This window comes from Trichechus manatus, unplaced genomic scaffold, assembly GCF_000243295.1.
Source record: "Trichechus manatus latirostris isolate Lorelei unplaced genomic scaffold, TriManLat1.0 scaffold00002, whole genome shotgun sequence".
Lineage (NCBI taxonomy): Eukaryota > Metazoa > Chordata > Mammalia > Sirenia > Trichechidae > Trichechus > Trichechus manatus.
In genome coordinates, this window is record NW_004443938.1 from 12,034,807 (window position 1) to 12,037,881 (window position 3,075).

The 3,075-nt window shown below is 45.3% G+C and overlaps 1 protein-coding gene across 1 annotated transcript in view; it reads left to right on the forward strand.

The window, feature by feature from the left end:
- Positions 1–3,075, forward strand: part of EZR (ezrin) — a 59,359-nt gene that overhangs the window by 47,093 nt on the left and 9,191 nt on the right. Inside the window, exon 7 of the mRNA XM_004368804.3 lies at positions 282–378. Within this exon, the coding sequence (XP_004368861.2) occupies positions 282–378 (97 nt within the window). The remainder of the gene's footprint in view (positions 1–281; positions 379–3,075) is intronic.

Genomic DNA, 3,075 nt, shown 5'->3' on the forward strand with positions numbered 1-3,075 from the left:
GGGCAGGACCAGAGAAGGACCGATGTGAATAGGGATGGATCCAGGTCTCTCAGAGTTTAGTGCTTTAACCTTACAAATAGCCCCCTGGCCGAACCCAGGACAGGTGGGAAGTACTTACTAACAATGCACATTATATAGTATGCCTCCTGGGTTAGCTTCATACTGTTTTTAATTGGACTAAAATTAAGACTAGATATGCAAATCTCTCTTAGCCAATCCAAGCACACATGTAGGTGTCACTACATACATCTAACCATCCCGTTTTTTGTTTTTAACCTCAGGTTGACCCCAAAGATTGGCTTCCCTTGGAGTGAAATCAGAAACATCTCTTTCAATGACAAGAAGTTTGTCATCAAGCCCATTGACAAGAAGGCACCTGTAAGTTCCTATGGACTCTAAGCAGGGGCTCCTGTGAGTTTTCAGGGTTTGACACTCAGATTTCTCGGTCAGTGTGACAGAGTCGGTAATGCTCAGAGTGACCCCTCTGTGTGGGGAAAAGAACTGCCAGCAGCTCCCATTGGAGATAAAGGTTCCTTGGCACCATCGTGCAAGTGGTCACACCGTGAGAGGTCAGGTGGAGACCAGGGCCCCGTGAAAGCTGGCTGACTCTGGAGGCTAGTTTTTTAATGGCCTTCATTCCTTATGAGGAAAAGGGCAGTGCTGAGTCACTGCCCTTTGCAAAATGAGAAACTTGTCCCAAAATAGTGCATTTCTGGCATGATGCACCCGGGCTTGTGAAAGGTTCCAGTTCACGGGAGCACCAGCCCGCCTGCAGATGCGTACCTGGTGTGGGGCCCCAGCAGCCTCTCCCTGGGGCCCCTTCTGCACCATGGACAATGCAAACTGCAAGCCCCAAGGGCCAGATCTCACCTTCAAGAGCTGTCCTCAAGGCTTCCCCAGATGAAGGAAAGTCAGACTTGAGTCCACCGCGTTGCTGGTCCCCAGCCCTCCACCTGTGCCATGCACACCTGTTACCCAGATTCCGGCCTCGGCCTTGCTCTGGCCTTCCTGTGCCCTTCAGGGGATCTTTACTCTGCACCCTCACACATGCCAACGGGGAGATGGCAGGGGTGGGCCGCCACCCGGGAGGACTTAGCTGGGGAAGGCTTCCACTCACACCTGGAATCTGAAGTGCACTGCTTGCTAGCTAATAGCCGTGTTATGGACATTTGTTTGAGTTTTATGGTTTATTCTGCCAAGAGGTGATCTTACAGCTCAGAACACGTAAGGCACACATACATGCTGTAGTATGGCACAATGGGTGGGGATTTGGTTTTCTGATCAAAAATCCAGTTCTTTAAAAATTACCACTTGAAGAAATTCTGTTATTCTCATTAGAGTCTGTTCTGAATTTCATCAGAATTACAGATTGGAAAAGACTTTGCTTCATCGTGTAGTAATTTTTGGTGCTTTAGATGAAGGTTTACATAGCAAATTAGTTTCTTGTTAAGCAGTTAATATACATATTGTTTTGTGACATTGGTTGCCTACCTGGCGATGTGTCAACACTCTCCCCTTCTCAACCTTGGGTTCGCCATTTCCATTTGTCCAGCTTTCCTGTCGCCTCCTGCCTTCTCATCCTTGCCCCTGGGTTGGTGTGCCCATTTAGTCTTGTATACATGGTTGAGCTATGTATATTATTGTTTTATGGGCCTATCTAATCTTTGGCTGAAAGGTGAACCTCAAGAGTGACCTCAGTACTGACTTAAAGCGTGTCTGGGGCCCATACTCTTGGGGTTTCTCCAGTATCTGTCAGACCTGTAAGTCTGGTGTGTTCTTGTGAGTTAGAATTTTGTTCTACATTTTTCTCCAGCTCTGTCTAGGATCCTCTATTGTGATCCCCGTCAGAGCAGTTGGTGGTGGTAGCCGGGCACCATCTAGTTGTGCTGGACTCAAGTCTGGTAGAAGCTGTGGTAGTTGTGGTCCATTAGTCCTTTGGACTAATCTTTCTCTTGTGTCTTTGGTTTTCTTCATTCTCCCTAGCTCCAGATGGGGTGGGACACATTCTCGTGTAATTTTTGTTCCTTAGTTACAGTGTTAGGCTTAGAAAGGCTAACATGAGCTGTGGTCCGTACTTTGGGTATCTGCTGACCTGACTGTCGAGACTGGGCACTGTTGTGCGATGGCAAACTCACTTACAATAGTTCGAGGTATTGTTGCCAGTTACTGCTCCCCACATGTGAGTGAGTCCAGCGTAATTCAAACCCAGCAGGTCATGACATTGTTTGTATAAGTATTTTCTTCTTTAATTGAAAAGGTTTCCTGCTGTTTGTGCTGTTTGTGAACTCTTGACTCCTACTCCATGGGTAGTTGCTCAGTTATTTCAAATTAAACTCGTTATTTCACACAGGCTTTCAGGCTCCATGGTAACAGGTCACATTAACATGCAGCATCACTGAGCTGAGGGTCATAGTGTACCCATGTTACACGAGGCAGTGGGATTGGGGCCGTTAGGAGAACAAGAAAATTCTGGAATCCTTTGGTATAGGCTGCTAGGTACTCATGTCATGTGACTAATTTTCCAGACTTTTTATTTTGAAATTTAATGACTGACAATAGAAATAGGAATCCTAGACTAGACTGTTTACTAATTAAATCTTTTTTTTTTTCTAAATTTGGCATAAATTTAGCTTTTAAAAAGCTGAAGAATACTTTGTAATTATCAAATCCCAGGCAAAGGCGTTCATAATGCCTCTGGTTGAATTAGCTCAATGTACTTTTGCTATATTGTAGCGTTAAGTGGAGCTATCTCTTTTAAAAAAAGAAAAAGAAGGGGAAAAAAAAATTTGCTGATTGCACACTATGTGCTGGGCACTATTCTAGGAAACGTGTGCACAGCAAGAACAGGACAAAGTTCCTGCCCTCCAGAGGTCTACGTTCTAGTGGACAAGATGGGCAAAACCCAAGTAAAACAAATAATACACTTTCTGGCAGTAAATATAGAAGCATAGTTATGGTTTAAAAATGAAGTAGGATAAAGAGAAGACTGAAGGATGGGGCAGGATCACTTTAGATTTGTGGTTGGGGAACACCTCTGTCCTGGGGGGGGTGATGTGGGGAGCGGGGTGAGGAGTC